Source organism: Anarrhichthys ocellatus, unplaced genomic scaffold (assembly GCF_004355925.1).
Source record: "Anarrhichthys ocellatus isolate YVR2014 unplaced genomic scaffold, GSC_Weel_1.0 scaffold22, whole genome shotgun sequence".
NCBI lineage: Eukaryota > Metazoa > Chordata > Actinopteri > Perciformes > Anarhichadidae > Anarrhichthys > Anarrhichthys ocellatus.
Window position 1 is genome coordinate 832,674 of NW_022280052.1, and position 21,577 is coordinate 854,250.

Below are 21,577 nucleotides of genomic sequence, written 5' to 3' on the forward strand. Positions count from 1 at the left end.
ATGGCCTGCATGGCAGAGTTCCAAGACGAAAACCACTGCTGAGCAAAAAGAACATAAAGGCTCGTCTCAGTTTTGCCAGAAAACATCTTGATGATCCCCAAGACTTTTGGGAAAATACTCTGTGGACTGACGAGACAAAAGTTGAACTTTTTGGAAGGTGTATGTCCCATTACATCTGGCGTAAAAGTAACACGGCATTTCAGAAAAGGAACATCATACCAACAGTAAAATATGGTGGTGGTAGTGTGATGGTCTGGGGCTGTTTTGCTGCTTCAGGACCTGGAAGACTTGCTGTGGTAAATGGAACCATGAATTCTGCTGTCTACCAAAAAATCCTGAAGGAGAATGTCCGGCCATCTGTTCGTGACCTCAAGCTGAAGCGCACTTGGGTTCTGCAGCAGGACAATGATCCAAAACACACCAGCAAGTCCACCTCTGAATGGCTTAAGAAAAACAAAATGAAGACTTTGGAGTGGCCTAGTCAAAGTCCCGACCTGAATCCGATTGAGATGCTGTGGCATGACCTTAAAAAGGCGGTTCATGCTCGAAAACCCTCCAATGTGGCTGAATTACAACAATTCTACAAAGATGAGTGGGCCAAAATTCCTCTACAGCGCTGTAAAAGACTCATTGCCAGTTATCGCAAACACTTGATTGCAGTTGTTGCTGCTAAGGGTGGCCCAACCAGTTATTAGGTTTAGGGGGCAATCACTTTTTCACACAGGGCCATGTAGGTTTGGATTTTTTTCCCCCCTTAATAATAAAAACCTTCATTTAAAAACTGCATTTTGTGTTTACTTGTGTTATGTTTGTCTAATATTTAAATTTGTTTGATGATCTGAAACATTTAAGTGTGCAAAAAACATTTAAGTGTGCAAAAAAATAAGAAATCAGGAATAACCCTGCGATAGTCTGGCAACCTGTCCAGGGTGTACCCTGCCTTCGCCCAATGTCGGCATCAGCTGGGATTGACTCCATCTCCCCGTGACCCTGAACAGGATAAGCAATTAAAGATGATGGATGGATGGATGACATTGCCATGCCGGGAGTCGCACTGTTAGGTGGCTGGGAAAATTGATGATCTCTGCAGCATGTATCATATCAGAAAGGGCCCATATTTGGCATCTGAACACTATGTTTCCTTGCTAATGATGTTATCGAGTCTCTCAGTCAGCTACAGCAACTAAGATCATACATACTGTAGGTTACAGTATACGGTCACTGGTTTGTTGCCCTGTTCATTCATTGTTGCTTTTTATCTGGTCGTGGTCAAGGATGGCTCTCAATTTTCTATTGCTCCTAAACGTTGCTGAAGACACACAAAACTGAGGGATACTTAACTACATGTTAGCGAGAGCTTCTGTTGGTCTAATCTAAGAACTGCTTAAAAAGCATAAAGTAACCAAGATAACCTGGCTGCCCTTGATTTATTTTTCATGAACCCTGACATTTGAATAAATTATATTACCCTCAGTATAAAGAAAAATTATCTTTTCTTATATTGACTGGTTGCACTTACGGACATTGAACGGAGAACCAACTGTTCCATCAGTCAAGTGAATTTTTCTGAGGATTTAATTGCATTTCATGGATCAGAACTTTACACGAAGCACAGTGAAATTTTGCTGTCGGACATTTTCCTCACACTCTAGAGTTTTTACCGAGTGAAGCAGGAACTGTGATCTTTGGTGGAGTCCACGTTTATTCTCCCCTTTACCACTACTAATCCCCCTGTATGTGGGAGACACTGTTGGCGGTCACGCACATGGACAGTGTTTTCATTTAGGGCTGCTGCAATCACCTAACACACCCACAAGTGACATGGGAATGTGTCTGGTCCGGTTACACACATACAGACGTACATTATGTGAACACACTGGATGAACTCCACCCTGCAGCCTTGCACTCAGAAATGGCAATCTTAGCTCCCATTTAAATAGATGTATTCTGTCAGTCATTTGCAGGGACCGTTAATTTACTGTTTATACATCATATCATCGAGTTATGGCGAGTTAGCTATGCTACACTGGTGTAATGCATGATTTCCTGCTTTTTTGTTTTTAACATTGTTGGAGCAAAATTTTGATTATGGTGTTAGCTTTTACCAGAAACATAAAATGTGTTCCTTCCTGTGTGCTCAATAGATTTTTTTCAGGAAAGCTCTAATAGAGTACCCTGCTACAACAGATCAGTCTTAAGCCACAAAGCCCATTGGGCTCACAAATCTCACATTTTCCTCCCACATTTAAGGTTGTGTCATCACGTTTGCTCACAGCCACTCCCCCAAACCTATATGTGAGTCATGCAAGACGTCATACGTTTTATATTTTGGATTCTGTGTTGTCCCATAGGTGGCGTTTGTTGAATTTTACGAGTAAAATCTACAGATTATCTTTTTGATAATTTTAAGTTTTGTAAGTGACCATTTTTGACTGGTAGTCATGAGCAGTCAACCTATCCTGCCCTTGATTAAAGATGAAAGATGATGACAGAAAAATGGGCAATAGAAAAGCACATGGGAGGTCTATATCTGGTGCAGAAATCTCACTTCTCAAAATACCTTTGCTGAATGTTGAGGCTCTGGATTTCTTTTTTTGTACTCGCTTTCCACCTCCCCCTCCCCCTCCCCTTCTCGTCTCTGAGGTATCCGTCGCAGATGTTCTGCTCATAAACATTAAGAGGCACCTGTCTCTCCTCTGGTCATAACATCCTCAACCCTGACTTCCACTTGGCAACATGGGCGTCTTCTATGCCTCGCTCCCCCCACTGCCTGTCCCACTTTCAACTCTTTCAGATTACATAAATAACATGACATCTGCCGAGAAAGAATGTCTGTCTGCTCCTGTGTTCTCCATTAAGGCCCCCCAGGCCCCGAGAGCAGTTTGGCCGGCAGAAAGATGTGGTGCTGCCTTTGGTATTGCGGCCTTGCTTCAGACACAAAGTGCCTGATAGTCTGAATAACTGTTTTCTGTCTGTCTCTCTGAAAGTCTCCCTGTAGGACTCCCCCGAGGCTGTCGTTAGTTTACCTAAATGTTTATTTCCTGTCTCTTATCTGTGAGTAGATCATGCAGCAAATGAGTGACCATCGCTATGACAAACTGACGCTGCCTGATGACTACGCTGCCAACTGCATCTACATGAACCTACCTAATAAGGGACATGTGCTTCTGCACCCCACAGCAGAACAGTTTCCAGAAAGTGCAAAGGTAACGCTCAGCTCATTTCACATCCACACACAATAACATTCATTTACAATCCTGAGGTCACAACTTTGGGAGGAAGAAACACTGTCAGGACAGCCAGACTGGTTTAGTGGCTTCAATTTAAAGAGCACTTGCTTTTGTTGCTCTCCATCCCGTCCAGACCTCTGAGATAAACAAGTGGCTGGAGAGGGAAACCCTACAGTATGTGGTTGTTTCACACAGACTGCCGCAGGTCAACCACAGCTAGCACTGTGTTTTTATATTAAAAGAACCTGCAGTTTAATGTGAAGTGACCTTTAGTGGACAGGGCTCGGTCCACAGATTATGGATGTGAATGGTCCTATAGAGAGTCAGCGTTTGGTTTGTTCGCCTTGGGCTGCTGTTGAAACATGGCGGTGCCCCGAAGAGGACCTACTCCTTATGTAGTTATAAATGGCTCATTCCAAGGTAACAACAACATAAAGATTCTTATTTTCAGGGGATTATACACTAAAGAAAACGTACTTATTAATATTATATTCCTTACTTCACACTGGCCCTTTTAAAGCTGCTGTAATCAATATGGGACAAATGTGTATGTGAAAGCAGTCACCAGATTATCACCAGACTGTGCAGTTTCCCCCAGCTCCACAGCGTGTTCTTAAAACCCATCCTCTCCAGCATTAAATAGCAGACCAACAGAGTTAGCAGCCAGCTGGTGAACATAATGGAGCATTTAGCTGCTCAAGAGCCAGATATTTAATTTAAAAGCAGGTGGAAACCAAACCATAGCTAAAAGCAAAGTTAATGTTGGACTTACATTCGTCAGGTGTACACAAACTTCACTTCAAAAGAAATGCTAATGTTGCTCCATATCTGCTGGATGTGTAAAAAAGCCGCTGTTTGTTAATGCATTTGCCATATCAACTTTATAGTATATCAGTGTGGCGTCTACAGCAGGACCAAAATAAATCAATTATTGCAGGTTTAAGTATCTAAAATGACGACATATATATCAGATGGCCTAGTGGTCTAAGGTCTACTCTAAAATAGAGTGGGCTAAAAGTAGAGAAAATTCCAAAAATGTATCATAAAAAAGAAGTATGCTACCCTGACTGCACCAATTCCTGATGAAAGTAAAATTACCTGCTGTTTTATAGAAAATTGTGTTTTTGTACTTACGGTTGCCAAGTTGGCACTATTTCAAGAACTCATAAGTGAAACGCCAAAATACATCTATAGGGATGAGAGTGATTTCAAAGAAATCTTGAGAGTTTCCCCCAGCGCCCTCTTATGAACTATTCGTATGGCATGTGTTCTGTGTTAAACTGTGAAGTGCTGTATGCTGGCTCGACAATGCCGGGTGAACTCCAACAGTGTCTCACAACCTTTCTAAAATGTATGTTAGACATACAGTGACCTACTTGCAAACACCATCAAAAGGGGTTGGGAAAGCTGAGCAGTAGCCGTGTTATTAAGATGCCTTGGGGTCACTCCTCATCACAACAAGTAAAATGGATTCTCACAGGATCCAACCCCACACCCTACAGTCTGCAGAGACAGGTTTCAGACCTCACAGTGTACTCTGTGGTTAAAACCCCTACCTCCACCATCTATTTATAGAGGGAAGAATTCACAAAATTATAGGTCCTTGGACTTAAATCCACTGCAGTGAATCATTTTTTTTCCAGGAAGATTATTTAAGGGAATTCAAGTTGAGCGTAATGAAAATCTATTCGTGTATCTTGTGCTTCCTGTTTTGGAAGCAACTGTTAACGGACCATTTCAAGCAATATTTGAGGAATGCATGTTAGTTCCATGATCCAGTTTCCTTTTAAATGTTCAAACCCACCAAAAATTGACCTGGAACACATTTTTTAGTCCAAACCTGTGTTTAAGGAATTGGAGCTTATGAAAGTGGAAAAATATGAACGGCACATAGATGAGAGTTGCCTATCATGCCTTGCTGTACAGTAAGTCCACAGTTGGTACATGTTTCCTAAGGGAACTTATTGCTGAACCACAGAGTCACTCTGCAAGACTTCTGCTGCTTTCTAACTCCAATCATTGTCTGTCCTAATCTCCGGTCTATTTTTAGTTTGCTTGTGAAGTTACATAAGAGTTCCACATTAACAAAGGCAGGGGGTCATGAGAGAGGATTGGTGGGGGTCAGAGGGTGTGGAGACGGGGAATCTTTAATGGTTAGCAGTGGCGACGGATCTGGAAGGTTAAGTTTGGAGATAAAGAAACTGAGCAGACAAAAGCCCTAGTGAAATATACCCAGCTCCTTCTCTGTGAGACCGTGCCACCCTCCAACCTAACGTATAAATATCACCTGAAGTAATGAGAACTCGGCTGGAAATGTATATCTAAATGTGCTCAAGGATTCACATATATAAAAAACATCGTAATTAAAACAAAGCATCATTTCAATGACCTTTGAACATCGCCATGTCAGTCACGACACATCATCAGGTAGATGCAAAAGTGTTTTGCCACTGTTAGTCAGCTTACGTTCTCTTGGATGCAGCGACACAAAATGTGTTGGTTTTTGAAATTAAAAGGTGATGTGGGAGATGACCCTGCCTCAGGCCTCGTGTGGTGAGGAAATATGACCCTGAATGCATCAAATTTGGATATATAATGCCAGGCAGTGATAGGTGAGGGTAAGCAGAATCAGAACAGGCAATAAAAAATGCTTTGAGAAAGAGTGAGCCTATGTAACCATGAGACGTCCTTGAGCATGCAGCCATAACTGGGCACCTAAGACATTATGCAGGTTTGTGGCAGCAGAGTGCGAGATTCGCCGTGGACAGAGAAAGAGGTGTACACTCACGGACACACACACAACCGATCGCATGATCTTTCTGGTGGAGATAATATCTATAATAATTAAGGCCAAAGGATATGATAGGATGGTGACAAATATCGGCTTTCACAGACAAAAATTCTCCCCGGGGAGGCATGCCCCTGGACCACCCTTGCTGGCTACATTCACCCCACTGGCTCGCGACTACATACTGAAATTGTAGAGAAATATGCATTAACACCATATTTTTAAGTGGTATAATGTGGTTACAGAAGAGCATGATGATGCAGTGCTATTGTTTAACTGTTTTGGGGAGAGAAGAGTCAAGAGTTATAAGGCACATGAGAGCGATGTCTTTAAACACGTCATTTGAATCACCAGAGGCCTCGTCAGCCATATTGCATCATGAGATAAGAATGTGTCTAGCTGGTCCCGCCACAAGGCCTCGCTCGGTATCACAGCAGGGTTGAAATGAGTTTAAAGAGAAAAATATCCTGGTTTGGAAGTCCAGTAGGAAAACACTGGTTTTCTTTTGGAAAAGGTCCACAGGGTGACACACTACTTTACGAGGGTCTTTTGAGAATGTCTTAATAGTTCTCACTCCCATCTTTTTTTAATATAGTTTGCCGGGAGACCAGGAAACCTTGTTGAATGCTTGTTCTCCTACTTCACAATTTGTGTCTCTTTGTGCGGGGCGTTTATATGACGAAACATTACAAGTTGTCAAGTGGAGTAAACAAACTTAAGCGTTGCATAAGCTCTCCCTTTCAGTTTAACTACTGCCAACTGGGCGGTACGTCAGTCTTTTCCAAAAGGCTTGTTGTAGTGCAGGCTGCACAATACCTATAACACTGCCCCACAGATGTGGTACCCAAGGGCAGAGTCAGGAGGCAAGTAAGGAACAGCTGTTGCAATGACAATATCTATTTTGTATTTTATTTTATTTTTTAATTTTTATGTGGAAGGACAGGTTCTTGATTGAACTATATCATAGCGTTAAACAATGATCGTCATGTCTGTGTGTCTCGCAGGTGTTTGAGAAGTTGAAGGACTACATGCTGATCCCCGTGTCCAACTTGGAGAAGGTCAAAGTTGACGGAGCCCTCACATGCTGCTCTATACTCATCAACAAGAAGGCCAACGTCTGAGCGTGCTCACCAGGGGGTCTCTCAGTGCATGGTTACCAAGCGGAGCCTGTATTCAATCACCAAGGATCCCGAGGTTTATCCAAACTATTTTGTGATTTAGGATAGGGAAGTTCGTTGTCGCTGAGGGTCAAAGAAAATATAAATTGGAGGGAATCATCTGGTCTCCCTTTTCCCTCCAAACACTCAAATTTCATTTAACTTTCTTAAAAATCTGTCAATACATCTGCTGACATAAATGTGGTTACTGTTGTCTCTTTAAGGATTGTGATATTACAGTAAAATCAGTCTTATTTGCTCTTGATTTGGATGAACTCTTAACATTTCTTTTCAAAAGCTGAATACAAGGCATAATCGGTCATGAATTCTGCCTATGTTAAGTTTAAGTCATATATGTTTTTTGAAAGTATGTACTCCAATTAGTCTACAAACTCGTCAAATTAGATTCTAGTTAATCTGAAGTAGAACATGTGCCATGTGGAGCATGTTTTAACGGTATTTTGGAGCAAAAGAAATCCTGCTTCATCTGTAATATGACAACTATGTTGAATTATTGCTGCTTCTTTACAGTTGGTGCTGAGTAAATTTCATGACTCTACATTACTTCAAAACCCCGAACATGCAGTTCTGTATTTTATGAAAATGCATGGCCATGTATCTGACCATTAGGTTGTTCTGATTTCTCTTATTAAAAATACAGTTCTTGAAAAGCTTTCTGGAGATATGAGGTATGATTGCACTGTTATGATTATTCACGATTGATATAAATACTGCCATTGAGACCTTAGGTGCTCTTATTTTTCATGACTATTACTTACTAATCATTGCTATTGAACTTACGGGACTAGATATGATTTCTGACTGATCGCACGCTGTTTCCACGCGTGTTCGCAGTGGTAGTTGCAAACAGGAGTTTAAAGGATGTTGTTGTACTCTGTGAATTCAGCAACAACAGAGATAAGGCCACCAAGGCCTTATCTCTGTTGTTGCTGAATTCATGTTTGAGGCCTGTAGATATGACAACATAGGGTATGTAAACACGTAAACTGTACATACACTATATACTGTACATCGTTAAAGCCCACCATATGTGAAACCATGTTTTTCTCAATATGATTGTAAGTGAAAGTTGAGGAAATGACATCAGGAGGCGATTGAACCGCCCTCTGTAGAGGTTTGCATATGGGCAAGTGGGCAGTGACGAAACATGGAAAGAATTCCTGTTGGGAGGAGAGGCTTGTACACCAGTAAACACTGACTCTTTTAAACTTTCTCTGTCTTTCTGCTCCGCTCTCAATACTCGTAACACTCGCTCTCTCCCACACACTCCTATTGCCTCATAGACAATTCCTGCTAATTTATGGCCATGATGTCACACAGTCTGGCGAACACCGTGAAGAGTGTGACACCAGTAGTATATTTTACAGAAGGCGGCTGGCTGGATGCAGGATGATAGCATAGTTGCAGAGCATCCAGTTCTGATTCTCACACACTGAGCCTGGCAGGACCAGTCATATACTGTCAATCATTGGATTTGATCTAACTTTCTCATCCCCTCTCCCATTGCTCCAAATCACCCATTGGTTATACAGCTCTGGGGCAGCATAACCTTTTCACTCATTTAAATTCAAAACATTTAATACATTTTTGGCTCTTGGCCGGCAAGGCTGTCTGTGAGTAACTGCTCTTGAAAATGTGTTGACTTTGTCGAGGGTTTATTCCTCTTACTAATCCCCTCACTCATCACAGTTGTCATGATGTTGTGATTGCCCTTGTTCCAACAGAGGTCTTTTGGATTTCATACAAATTGTGAGTAATAATCATTTGAGTCATCTTCAATTAAGCCGTTCGTCTACTTTGTGTAATAAATTAACATCTAGCATTCAACTGTGTTGTGCTTCTTTTAATTGTCAACTTAGCCTCAGCTTTGAAGGTTAACTTGGTAAAGAATTTCATTTTCATTTATATTTAGTGTAACAGCTTTTGACAATATATAACGCTTGAGGACAAGGTTGGTATAGATCATGTGGCTTCATCAGGTGAGATAGAACACAAACCTGAAGCAAAATCAAACTGTTTTTAGTAGAATAACTAGCTTTGTCTCAGAAAGGATTCACTATGATGACACACAGACAACCCCATGTCCCGTTGAGTTCTGCTACCACCTAGTGACACCCAAATGTAAGACAGACCAACATACGGTTTGTATCCAGGCACAATGCATTTGCTGTTTGGTTGGTGACAAGAAAGGCTGCTCAAGTCGGTTAAAACTGCTTAAATCTCCAACAATAAAGTAGTATGGACCGATGAAAGTGTAAATGGTTGACAGGAAATGCAACTTGAAGAAAAACAGCTTTTCATCGTTTATTGACAAAAATACAAACCTGCATAATGCAATGTATAATGAACACAACGTTAAGAGGTTTACAAGGACATGAGAAAAAATAAGACAATTGAAAAGATCTGAAAAAAAACCAACAAGTTATCTTTCATGCGTGAAATAGCAATAGTAATAGTCCCAAACCCTCATGGCACCTTCACGTTTATTTTCACATACTCGACACAGAAGGTTACAAATACAATTGAAATTTAGCATTTGAATATATCATCCTCTGAAATCTCCTTCCTTCCCTTTTTGGTCCAAGGTACTCTAAGCTAACTGCAGGCTACCACCTGGTAATTACTGTAAACAGGTCTTATAAGATAAAAAATCTTCTTGACCACCAAAGCCATTAAGTGGGGTCTTTTCTCGTAATCTCACAAAATATCTCGTCATCTAGGTTCCCTCTTGTGGACATAAAAAGACAGCAGTCCTGAACTGTATATACAATTACCAATATAAAAGAAATATTACAATAAGGTATGCTTAATTATCTTCAACATGTTAACCAAAAGCTTGAACTGTCATAGAAATGTTATATTCTTGTTCTCAAATGTTGATTTGTCCACCTTTCAAAGAGACTGTAATGATGGGAGAGAGAATGCAATGATTAAAACTAATCCCCATTATACTATGAATACATGGTAACACGCCTTTGTGTAAGCGTCTGCACCAGTGGAAGTAAAGTACAGTTGCTGTTCTGTACATTTAGCTACAGGGGAAATTAGTATAGAGGTTGCCTGGCCCCCTTGCAACAGTGACCTTGCAGTCGATTCTGTCTGCAGGCTCAGCCAGAGGCAAGTAGGCATGGTTAAGAAAGTCACTGCCAGAGCAGGGTGGGATACAGACTGAGCCATCAGGGCAGGAACCCTGACATGTTTGGAAGAGCTCATCGCTCATCTCCGGGCCTCCTTTCTCTCCAACTTCCTCGTAGACATACTTGTTTCCTTTCGGGCAAAGAATGACACTGTCTTTGTTCAGAGTCACATAGTCTGGAAAGACTTTCGTCCCGGGGCTTCCATCTACCTGTTCTCTGCTGCAGAACTGTCTTTCTAATGACAGGAGCCTGGTGGATACCCCTGATTGGGAAACGTCATCTTCAGACATTATCTCCACCACAGATGAAGTGGTTTCGTCGGAGTACTGCTTTGCTGTTATCAGAGGATTCTGTAGTGTGAGCACAAAGTATTTAATTTGTAACACCTCTTTAGATCGCATCTATTTGGCTTAATTAGTCATGGCCAAAATCTATTTTTCTACCAAGGAAATAAAAGCATCTTCATTATTGTGAAGTATTGGTGCATGTATCATGTATCATACTATTAAGTAGAATAATTTACCCATTGCGGCCCAGTGACCTCTGTCAGAAAACTTTGTAGGACTTTGTCAAGGTCGGGCACCGGCGGCCAAAAATACAGCTTGAGTTTACTATAAAAACACACAAAACAACAGACAAGAATATAATCTTCAAACAATGCAGAACGTTATTAAAATAATTGGTTCAACATTTTGGATAGCATTTAGTTAGAAATAGTTTTATTTAATCAATTTAATAATAAAACAATGTTTTAAGTTGATTGTATAGTACAAATTGATATCCATTTGAAAAGAAATGGATGAAGGTGTCACATACTTTCACAGGAGTATTTTTGTTTGAATTGTTCCTACCTGTGGTACGTGGAAAAGAAGGAGATGAGGATGATGGCAATCATCAGCATCAAGACAGGTATACACAGCATGAGCAATGTGCCTGTAGAGGTTATTTATACTGGGTTAAGGTTTGAATATTTAATGAGCGTAGCAAAGAACTGCATTTCATAGGTCTATAATGTTAATATTTGTATATCACGGCACAACAGTGTATTTTTTACACTACACTACGACATAATCAAATTTGAATAAACTGCTTGTGAAATTCAAACAAAATTACAGACTGGGAATCGGATAAACCGCTCCATTACATTAGCTGCAATTTTGCCACTTTTGATCATTTTTATACAAACACACGGGATTACTAAATGATTGTGTTTTACACTGACTTGTTGATCTTACCTATATCAGCAGGGACGTCGCCAGTAAGCACATTTGACCAGTCGCTCCAGTGTCCTGAGTAAATGGACCCATTAGGTTTGGCTCTGATCTTAACACTGTAACGGCTACCTGTTGGAACCTCTCGACATGTGCCCGTCTCAGGGCCCTTTAGGGACTTCTGGGGACACAAAGGTTGATTTTCATATTCAATTGTAAGAACATTAAAGGACAATCTTAGTGATGACATACTCATTTTGCATTCTGCATTTCCCTTGAGATATGTTTATGTTCCCTTGCAGTACTGCCTTTCAATGCATTTGTTTTCCCTTCTATGAATACTGTTTCATTTGCACACATATTCTTTGCATTTCCTCATGTTTTGGCAAATTAAGTTATTTTGCAACACACAGCATGGTTCATTTAATATAAGGTAATATAACCAATATCATGAATCATGTTTCTGATTTTTCACTTTAAATGTGTCATTGTATTGTAATACTCCATCTGGTGGTAATATTGACCACTCACAGCCCTACTCAACAAACAAAACTTTCCATTGGAATAATTAGAAAATAATAATTCATACAGATATTATATTTAAATAAAATTCTACCTATAGTAATTTTAGTTTACTATTACGAAAAAAATGTTGTGATGGAATCTGAAATGTATCAGGGAACACAAACATATTTTGAAGGGAATTTTAAAAAGATAAAACATGAAATTGTGTTGCTGTAAAGGACATCTTACAATCCATGCTTCACCCTGGCTGATCTGGCAGCTGACTTCATACTGCAGGTGAGCAGACAGAGACAGAAGAGGAGCTTCCCATTTCAAGCACAACTTGTCTTTTTCCAATGTTCCTTTCAGATGACATGGTGGGGATGTTTTGACTAAAACCAAACAATAGAAAAAAATATAAATTTGAGTCTCCTTTTTGTCAATTGTCATCACATTAAAATACTCTTCATGAAGTTGAAGAAATACAACTAAAACATCCAAAAAGAACCAGAAAATGATAAGCAAAAATCCCTCACCGCTGTTGCTGAGAGTGAACTCTTGAGTATATAAGGTTCTGCTGAGTGGAGCTGAAGTGCTGCTGAGCTTGACCCGGACTCTTCTGGACTCCTCTCCACGGAAATGGCACAGTTCAGTCACGTCGCTGTCGGCGAGACACTCTGTCCATTCTGTCCAGCCCAAATCTTCACTGTAATATCAGAGAAAGAGATGACAAACAGAATGGTTTGCAACATTATTGTTGTTGAAAGTAATGCTGTGTCTAGTGTTTACTGTGAAGGATGTTAATAACTTTGAATTCAACCAAAAGTCAATTCAACATGCTGATATATTAGCATAGCATGATCTGAGGAATTGTACTCCTCAATGATAGAATGTAGTAAGTAATGTACCTGAGGCCCATCTTGTACAAAAGTTTGTACACGTTCTCTTCACCATATCTGCTCCCATGCCAAAGACAGGTGATGTTTTGCAGGTCGGATGTGTAGCACATTAGAGAAATATCATCTGAAAGAAGAGAAAACATTTCTCATTCAAGTGTTGCATCTGTGACAGAGGAGGTGACAGGATGAGATGCTGCGCTATGGATAACAATTGCCATTCACTCAGATGCACACTCTTTGTTATTTAGACACACCTGCACTTTGGGGAACCACGGCTCGCACAGGGTGTGACCAGCCGCTCCAGTGTCCTGTATTTGGATTAGAGGCACATCTGACGGAGACCTGGACCTCAACCTCCTCCCCTGGTACCAGAGAGTCTAGTATGCTGCACTCCTTTGTCTGTAGAAATCACATACTCGAAAATGAATATTGTAAAATATACAAAATTATACATTTAACTTTATTTTACCGGCTGTAATTACCAATACAAGACTACATGTGAAGGAGGGTTACAGATAGTAAAATTATACAATGTTCATATAATGGACAAAAAACCCCCACAGAATCAGTGATGTGTTAAATTGATCAGTTAATAAATCAATATCATAACTCACAAGCTGGCACATTAACTTGACCTCAATTGACATCAATTCCCGGCTCCACAACATACTATACTATGACTTTTTATGACAAACTATACAATTACTATTTCTTGCAATAAATATAGTGTAACTTTTATAATATAATTTTAATGTCACACCACAACTTTCTATGACACACTAAACTATTAGTTTAAAAAAAATGTCAACAGATTATACTTGTTAATGACATATTTATGGCATTTGTGTGACATGCTATACTATTATTTTCTATGACATACGTCATTTGTGTGACTGTTTTAATGACATACTATTCTCTTCCTACTCTTTTTACTTTTAAATGATATACTACACACACTTTTTTAATGTAATCCTACTGTTTTCGATATGCATTGGTATGACCTTTTTATGATTTTTTAAATTATTTTTTAAATAAATTTGATATATTTTCTCGACATGCTTTACAATTAATACTTTTTGCCATGCTATCCTATGACTATTTCCAACCTGCTCTTTGACTATTTTTGACATGCTATTACAAGTCTTTTTTTTATAACTTTTTATGACAAACTTTTTTCAAAATGTATACTGTGACTTTTTTGACATATACTATGACTTATAATTACTTTTTTTGATATATTATACGATTCATTTTTCTCACCTTTTTGAACGTACAATTACCTGCACTACATCCTGCAACAACTTGACTCTTTGGAGAAATATGCAAGGATCCTGTTTGTTTCTGTTCTGTTTGATTTTGAGCAAAGCTGATGGCCACAGACTACAACGGACAATTTGGACTGCAAAGAAAACCATTGGTGCACAATGCACTTCATCCAGGATGTCCAGAGTCAGGAAACAGGCAGGAAACATCATTGCAGACCCTTCACACCCTGGACACAGCCTGTTTCAATGTCTACCCTCTGGGAGGCACTACAGAACACTCTTATTTCAAAACTACCAGACACAAGGAAAGTTTTTTCTTGCAGCCTCTCACTGTAAATAACTATTAAATAAGTCATACACTGTCAGTGACCTTATACTGTATCACCAAAATATCCACTGCTGCCATTAAATATAATCATTTTACAATTTCTAATATACAACTTTTAAAAATATTTGACATCTGTAGCTGTAAATATCAATCCTATAGGCTGCAAATGCACTTTCATCGTGCATGCACATATTCTACACAAGCACACTGTATATCCATTGTGTATTTATTTCTTTGCACAATTTGAACAGCATGCAACTTAAAGAATACTGACTTGTATATAGACATTTTCTTTATTTTAGTGTTGCTCATTGCTAGTTTATAAATGTGTGTATTTGTACTAGTGCGGCAGATTAAGTCAATATTCCATTACAATCTTTCACTTGGTGATACAAGCACCAAATTTGGCATGAATAATGCCTACAAACTACTCTTTCAGAAAAGCCCGGTAGGCCTATCCACCTGAAAATCCAAGATTTTTTAAGATGGCCGTCGCCGAAAATGTGAATAGGTTTTTCAGTGTAGAAATTGAATGGCTGGACATATTTTAATAATCTAGACATCAAAATGTATGTATTTCGACACGAGAAATTCAATGGTGGCAATAAAAATGCAATATGGTTGCAATTTTTCAAGATGGCGGCCATTTGTTACTCAAAATTCACAGTTTTTGTTGTTCTTTGATCAGAGATTAGGTTTCAGCTGGATGAAGTAGTCGTCCAAGTTCCAAGTTATCTTTTTGATCCAAATTAAAATGTTTTGGTTGATCTATATGAGGTGACATTCTGTTTATAAAAGAGTGATGTCAAAGCACAACCAGGGCACACTGGTGACATCATTGCTGTGAGACTCAGCATGGGGTTCTGTGTCGGCTAATTAGTGTACTAGCTGTAGTTGTAGTCTACTAACTGTAGTGCTAACTGTAGTTCTAGTATAGTTTAGTGTCCCAAATGCTATCTAATTAGCCCTGTATATCTGTAAATCGCATATATTGGCATTTGCTGGCGGCCATCTTGGAAAATGGCGGCCATATTGTTTTTCCATCGTGGATACCGGGCTTTTTTGAAAATATAGGTCTTGAAGATAATTTGTGGCAAATTTGTTGCTTGTATCACCAAGTGAAAGATTGTTTCACTAATCTGCCCCACTATACAACTCGTTTTGTAACTACTTGTGTACATAACAGTCCTGTCTATTCTTTATGTGTGCAGCTTTGTTGTCCTCGACCCTACATGTTATTTATATTTCTATGTAAGTATATTGAGAGAGTTGGGGAAATAAAACAGCATCAAATTCCTTGTATGTTTATGCATATTTGGCCGTAAATCTGACTGATTCTGATTAGACTTTTTTATGACATTTTTTTGTGAGATACTAGCCTATATATTTTTTTTAATTTTTAATGACATACAGTACTATGGATTTTTAAATGAAAAAATACTACTATACTATAACTTTGTTGTTGACATTTTTATGACAACTATAGGAGGCTTAGTATACGATGACTTTTCTTGGTGAATTTCCTAAAAGAAATTAGTTTATGTGACTTTTTTCAACATGTTATACTATGATTTTTCCAAGAGTATTTTTGACATAGTTTGTCAAGACTTATTTCGACATTCTATCCTATGAATTTTATATGGTTTTTTTTTACAATCTATACTGTGACATTTTTATGTCTTTTTCTCAATATTCAATACGAAGTCTTTTTTTGTGTTTTTTATGACATTTAATGCTATGACATTTCTCAACTATGACACACTATTTTTTAATTACATTTTTGAATATATAATACTATGACTTTTTCTCACTTTTTTGACAATTTATACTATGACATTTTCATGAATTATTACGACATACTGTAATATGACTTTTTTGACATGCTATGCTATGACTACTTTTATGACAATTTTCGACACGCTATACTTTTTTTTTTTTTTAAATCTTTTTCAACATGCTATACTATGAACCATGACTTTTTATGACTTATTTCACTATTCATTACTAAGACTTTTAAAAACTTTTTTAAGACTTTTTTATGAAATAGTATACAATGAAGTTTTGTGATATGCTATGATATCACTCTTTCATGACTTTTTTTAACATGCCATGCTATGACTTTTTAAAGATTTTTTTTCATACAATACTATGGCTTTTTCTCACTTTTTTGACATTTTATACTATGACTTGTTCATCATTTTTTTCAAGAGACTTTACTGAGTATTTCACTCACCTTATTGACACAGTATACTATGACTATGAATTTTATGACTTTTTCATTATGCAATATTATGACCATTTCACACTACCACAATTTCCTAATGTTTCTTTTTCACATCTACAATTACTTTTTTTATCATGCTATACTACGAATTTTACATGACTTTTTTTTCGACATACAATACTATGACACTTTTATCCACTTTTTAGGACATACTACATTTGTTTTTCTTTTAGATGTACTGTAATATGAATTTATTTACTTGCTAGGATTTATTTATGACTTTTTATTAATATAATATGATTTTTTTCCTACTTTTTTGATATATACTATAACTATATATACTATAACTTTTTTTAACATGCTATACTAAGACCATTATTATGACATTTTTCTAGATACTATACTATGATTTCTTCATGTCTTTCTTTGACATATTTTTGACATGCTATACTATAACTTGTATATGACATTCTATACCATGTATTTTCATGGACTTTTTTATGACATTTTTGTTACATGCTCTATGTAGGTGCTGAACTGAGATAAAAGACAAAAGTGTTTCACAGTAACTCACATGCTGGTCATACCATTACTTAAATAATATATAAACTGTCTAATGCTCACACACAGGACGTGCGAGTTGAAATTATCTCATGGATTTGTCGAGAAGCTGTGTGCATGTGTACCTCTTTTATCTTCTCTCCCAAACTGTTGGATGAGTATCGAATCTTATACATCACATGCCCTTCAAAGTATTTTGTGACCTTTATGTGCCATGAAACTTCCAGCTGTCCTGCTTGGCCATTTTGGTTTAAAGACACACTGAAGGGTGGATCCAGGAGCACTAGAGGAAAAAAAAGGTGATCAAAACACACGGAAGACCACATCACAGAATCCATTGAAGAAAATAATTCACTGGTGTTAAGGCAACAGGTGAGAAGGCCCCTGTCTTTTTTTGGTGCATGACCCTAATGACTGGAGCAAAAACCCAAAACATACTAGAGGGATATAAGTCTTTCATCGTGTGGGGGTCCACCTGGGGATACCCACAATCAGCCAACCCTGTTTGTTTAGCAAACATGCCTTCTCTTCCCTCTTACATCACGTTTGTGTGTCTTTGGTCCATAATGTATGTCATTGTAGTGAGACCATTTTTTAAAAACTTGACATCAAATACAGAAATACATCATCCATTCCTATATCCTGTTCAGAGTCACGGGGGGGGGGGGCTGGAGCCAATCACAGCTCTCGTTGGGCAAAGCCAGGGTACACCCCGGACAGGTCGCCAGACTATCGCAGGGCTGACATATATAGACAGACAACGAGACAGACATCAATTAACCTAAGCTGCATGTCTTTGGACTGTGGAAGAACCCGTAGAGAACCCATGCTGCCACGGGGGGGAACATGCAAACTCCACACAGGAGGCCCATCAAGCCCAGGAATTGAACCCCAACCCCTCTTCCTGTTAGCCACCACACCACCGTGCAGCTGCAGAAATCTCCAAATGTCAAAATGTTTTGATACTAAACTGCGTGCATGGTGTTCTGTTGTAGTGATTAATGTGTTTTTTGGAAGAATTGTTGATATTTTTATATCAATTTATGAGATTACAATTCAAATCTATGTCATAAATGGCATCAGTCCAAATATTGCTTCAACAACTTATGAGACACAATTGAGTATCCAAGATAATGTTCTTAGGACACTTTTACAATTTATCTGAAATTAAATGATTCATAAATTGATTTTTATTTCTGATCTATGTCAACAACTTAACACACACTGCTAAGCTGCATACTGTTGACCTTTTATATACCCCTGGACATCCCCTATCCCCAACCCTAAAACAGGAGGAGGGGATAGTAAGTTATAAAGCAGAAAGCTTCATGTGTGTGTTCTTTTTTTCCAACAAGAGATTCATCTATTTTGATACGCTTTTTTTTTTATAAGTAAATATTGTAAAAAAAAAAAAAGTCTTACATTGGTCCTCCACACAGACAACGCGACTGTAGAGGCGGGTGTTGGTGTTGCGCTCCACCACTTCAAGGTGTATTTCCACAAACAAGAAAACATCGGACCCAGGAAATGAGCAGATATGAAGTAAAGTTCCGACTTCTGTTCTCTGGACAGACATTTCACACCTTTTCTTTCCAGGCAGGCTTGATTAAAATAAATGACAAAAATAATAGACATGGTAGTATATATTAAGCAATCAATCAAACCATTTGCAATCTTTCATACAGGTAAGTGTAGTTCAAAGTGCTTTAAGGTGACTTGTAGATGAAGTAACACGCGTCAGGTTCAAATGTAAACTCTAAAAGGAAAGATTAAACATAAATATTTGGTTGGGTTTGGTTGATATGGGTTTATGAAGTTTCTCCTAGACCTGTGTTTTTGTGGAATAAACACTAATACTAATGAACAAAAAAAAAAAACATTAAATATATAATAGCCAAAAAGTCAAAAGTAATACAAATTCCAAACAAAATAAATCAGAGAATATTAAATGATACAAGACTCTTTAAGGGCCCTTAACATACAAAACACAAGTTATTATAAGTTATTGTATATAAAACATACCTATCAGACTTGTAGAGTAAATCATAAGTTCTGTTGTCTGCAGTCTCAAAGAAGCAGGTAAAATCCTGTTCTGTGCGGCTGAAACATTTAGGATCCAGGTCATCCTCTAAGAGCAAAACATCTGCTCCAGAAATGAAAAATATATTGACATATAAATATAACATATTTTTTAAATGGCAAGATGCTAAATTGTAGAAAAAAGTTAGTGTGTTCTTGTTGTGCAAAAACAAGATGACGTGTGGAAACAAGAACCATTAATTGCCAGGACATACTTATTATCTTCTACTTTCTACTTCTACTTTCTACCCATAATTAACATCTTGTTCTCACATGACTTTTGAAAAAACAATATATTTTGTGACTTTAGTGTTGCTGTGTCATATAGTTAAGTCATTATTTTCAGTGGCAATAAACAGTAAATGAGAAAATGCAGCTGTTAATTGGATTCAACATTAGTTTATAGCGTAATTCAACTGTGCAAAAACGATCCATCATTAAACCCTACCTTCACTTGACAGATGACTGACAGTTCCATCCTTGCAATGTATCCCAGGGACAAAGCCCACTTGTATCCACAAACTAATAAGGAGGATCTGCCAATTCATTGTAGATTGAGGTATTATGTATCCTAAACCACCATAGCACTTAAACTAACAACGCACTTGCTTTTGTGTGTGCATTGTGTGTGTTGTCTTTCATGCATGGTTTTGAGTAGGCATGGGTGGGTAGGGTTGATCAGTGCTGAGGGCTAGGCTGTGCTTAAAGCAGGAAGCGTGCTTTGTGTAAAGCCTAGTGGAAGTACGCACCAAAAAAAGGCAGATTTCTTTTAACTGAAACTATGGAAATATGTTATTTCTGTTTACTCTCAAACACTCCTTCTTATTAGAGACAATAATAAATCCCCCATTTGCTGCTGATGAAACCTAGTATATGCTTCAGTCCATCATCTGGCTGGGTTTGCAGTTTTTTTCCTTGCTCTAAATACAAATATAAATTTAAAGGATAACTATGGAAAACACGAGAGATGATGAGTGCTTCACAAACTTCAAGTTCCTGTGGGACATGTAATCTTAAACATATCCCATGATATATAAAAAACAAAATCTAAAATCACTCTAAAACCAAAATATTAACTTGTATGAACAATTTCAAGGAAACTGAGTTCCTGTCTTTCTGTCTTAATTAAACTGACCCCAATTTAACAAACATCAGTGGATTGTTTACGTGTATACAATTAAATGAAAGTCCATTACATGTTGTTTAGAGCTTAAATAACATATTGCCATCAAAATGCATTTAAATTTCTTGTTAAGTATATTATATTTTGTATGGATAGACCTTGATAATTTATAATAAGCTACATACTCTCATCTAAAATCGTGATAGCATCAACATGTCTCAAAAGAGTCATTTGTATCTCAAAATAACTGGTGAACATACAAAGGTTCACCTTGAGAAGTCTTGGTCATGATTCAAATCAACTGTGAATACACCTGCACTTGTGCATGTTTAAGATAAACGACTTGTGGCTCTGACAACAGCTCTGGATTCATTTTAAACCTCTGAAGAATGGGACAAAAGACCTGACTTTTCAAGTCTGCTGCTGACTGAACAGCCGTGCAACAAGTGCTCAGGACTGCACAACATTGGGTCTTAAACACCAGATAACATTGACATAAAAACCACTACCTCTGGAGAAACTAACATTACCAAAGATCCAACCCACCTCAGCCACTTCCACTTGGCAAACACTACAGGACATAAAATGCCTCTGCATCTATAATAAAACAGACAGCCTCTTCCCAAGAGCTCTCTAACTTTCTCAGCTGAGCACTGCCAGAGTGCCAGAGCTGTTATCCCTCCAACCAGTAGTGTCAAAACCCCCTGACAACACACCACATCCCCAATACTGCTTGTACCAGCAGCTCTGCTCACACTAGGAAATTACTTCCAGCTCCAACACCAACACCCTCAATGCTGCTTCAGATCAACTCTAGCCCCCACACATAGCCTTCACCCCAAGCCACCCTCTCTCCTGGCCCAAACACCTTACAATCTTACACCAAAAGTCCCAGTATAATTACCATTTCCCTGCTTTTTTTTTTTTTTTTTTTTTTTACAAAAATAGAATAAATTATATTTTTGTGCCAGATATGTTTGCCTTTTCATAACGTAACAACGTGCTGAGGTAACAGATGGGGCTTCAGTAATGCCTATAGAGCGAGTGCTT

At 38.2% G+C, this 21,577-nt stretch overlaps 2 protein-coding genes across 5 annotated transcripts in view; one reads left to right on the forward strand and one right to left on the reverse strand.

The window, feature by feature from the left end:
* The window catches only part of ddah1 (dimethylarginine dimethylaminohydrolase 1), an 88,111-nt gene extending 80,043 nt beyond the window's left edge, over nt 1-8,068 (forward strand). For all 3 annotated transcript variants that reach the window (XM_031859830.1, XM_031859829.1, XM_031859831.1), the window contains exons 5-6: nt 3,063-3,206; nt 7,023-8,068. In XM_031859830.1, the coding sequence (XP_031715690.1) occupies nt 3,063-3,206; nt 7,023-7,139 (261 nt within the window). In that variant the 3' untranslated portion in view covers nt 7,140-8,068. The remainder of the gene's footprint in view (nt 1-3,062; nt 3,207-7,022) is intronic.
* A 1,419-nt stretch (nt 8,069-9,487) lies between these two features.
* On the reverse strand, nt 9,488-21,423 carry mpl (MPL proto-oncogene, thrombopoietin receptor). 2 transcript variants are annotated; one of them, XM_031859827.1, is made up of 12 exons: nt 19,853-21,423; nt 19,348-19,468; nt 18,748-18,926; nt 17,451-17,608; nt 13,202-13,346; nt 12,957-13,071; nt 12,585-12,754; nt 12,298-12,440; nt 11,569-11,725; nt 11,185-11,266; nt 10,857-10,944; nt 9,488-10,683 (listed from the first exon to the last, which is right to left on the reverse strand). In XM_031859827.1, exons 1-12 carry the CDS (start codon nt 19,950-19,952, stop codon nt 10,225-10,227), a joined length of 1,917 nt encoding a protein of 638 aa, XP_031715687.1. In that variant the 5' UTR covers nt 19,953-21,423; the 3' UTR covers nt 9,488-10,224. The 2 variants fall into 2 exon arrangements, with proteins under 2 accessions (XP_031715687.1, XP_031715688.1); XM_031859828.1 differs by lacking the exon at nt 19,348-19,468 and having other exon boundaries at nt 19,853-19,941.
* Between the last annotated feature and the right edge of the window lie 154 nt (nt 21,424-21,577).